Genomic DNA, 546 nt, shown 5'->3' with positions numbered 1-546 from the left:
TTTCCATGACGTTCACTGAGTATTTGTATGTGTGTTTAGGTCTTTGTACAGTTACTGTACTATAGCATAGGCGCTTTTATCCTGATTATTCCTTCCTGTTCCCAAACAGAAACTGCTGAGTCAGGTGCTGACGTGCCTGGACCAGCGGACGCAGCAGCTGCGTGCGTCCGTGAAGGGGCCACGCGGGTCGACCACGCTCACGGCGCCGACCTCTAACAACCTGGCATCGGTGTCGAGCGAGGCGGCGACGGTGCGGGAGTTAAGCAAGTGCCTCGACCTCCTGGAGACAATCCGCAAGATGGGCTCCAAGACAAGGGTGCCTGTCGGTTGGTATACCGCGAAGGCGTCACCGCACGCAGCACCGCCACCAGGAGAAGGGCCAGAGCAACAAAGTCGTCTTCGCCAAGGAGAAGCGGGATTTCCTTAGTCTGTTAGGCCTACCCGGCTCCATGATCTCGGAAAAGGGCATCGACTTCAGCGTGAGGCCCAACACGGCGTCGGCGCTGCGCCGCCAGAGCGAGGAGAAGAAGACCAACAGCAGCGCTT

The 546-nt window shown here is 58.1% G+C and overlaps 1 protein-coding gene across 1 annotated transcript in view; it reads left to right on the top strand.

Annotated features, from left to right (window-relative positions):
* Positions 1 to 546, top strand: part of LOC119593923 — a 16302-nt gene that overhangs the window by 1377 nt on the left and 14379 nt on the right. Inside the window, 2 exon segments of the mRNA XM_037942940.1 lie at positions 110 to 324; positions 326 to 542. Of these exon segments, the coding sequence (XP_037798868.1) occupies positions 110 to 324; positions 326 to 542 (432 nt within the window).

This window comes from Penaeus monodon, chromosome 33, assembly GCF_015228065.2.
Source record: "Penaeus monodon isolate SGIC_2016 chromosome 33, NSTDA_Pmon_1, whole genome shotgun sequence".
Taxonomy (NCBI): Eukaryota; Metazoa; Arthropoda; class Malacostraca; order Decapoda; family Penaeidae; genus Penaeus; species Penaeus monodon.
This window is presented reverse-complemented; position numbering and strand designations above follow the sequence as displayed.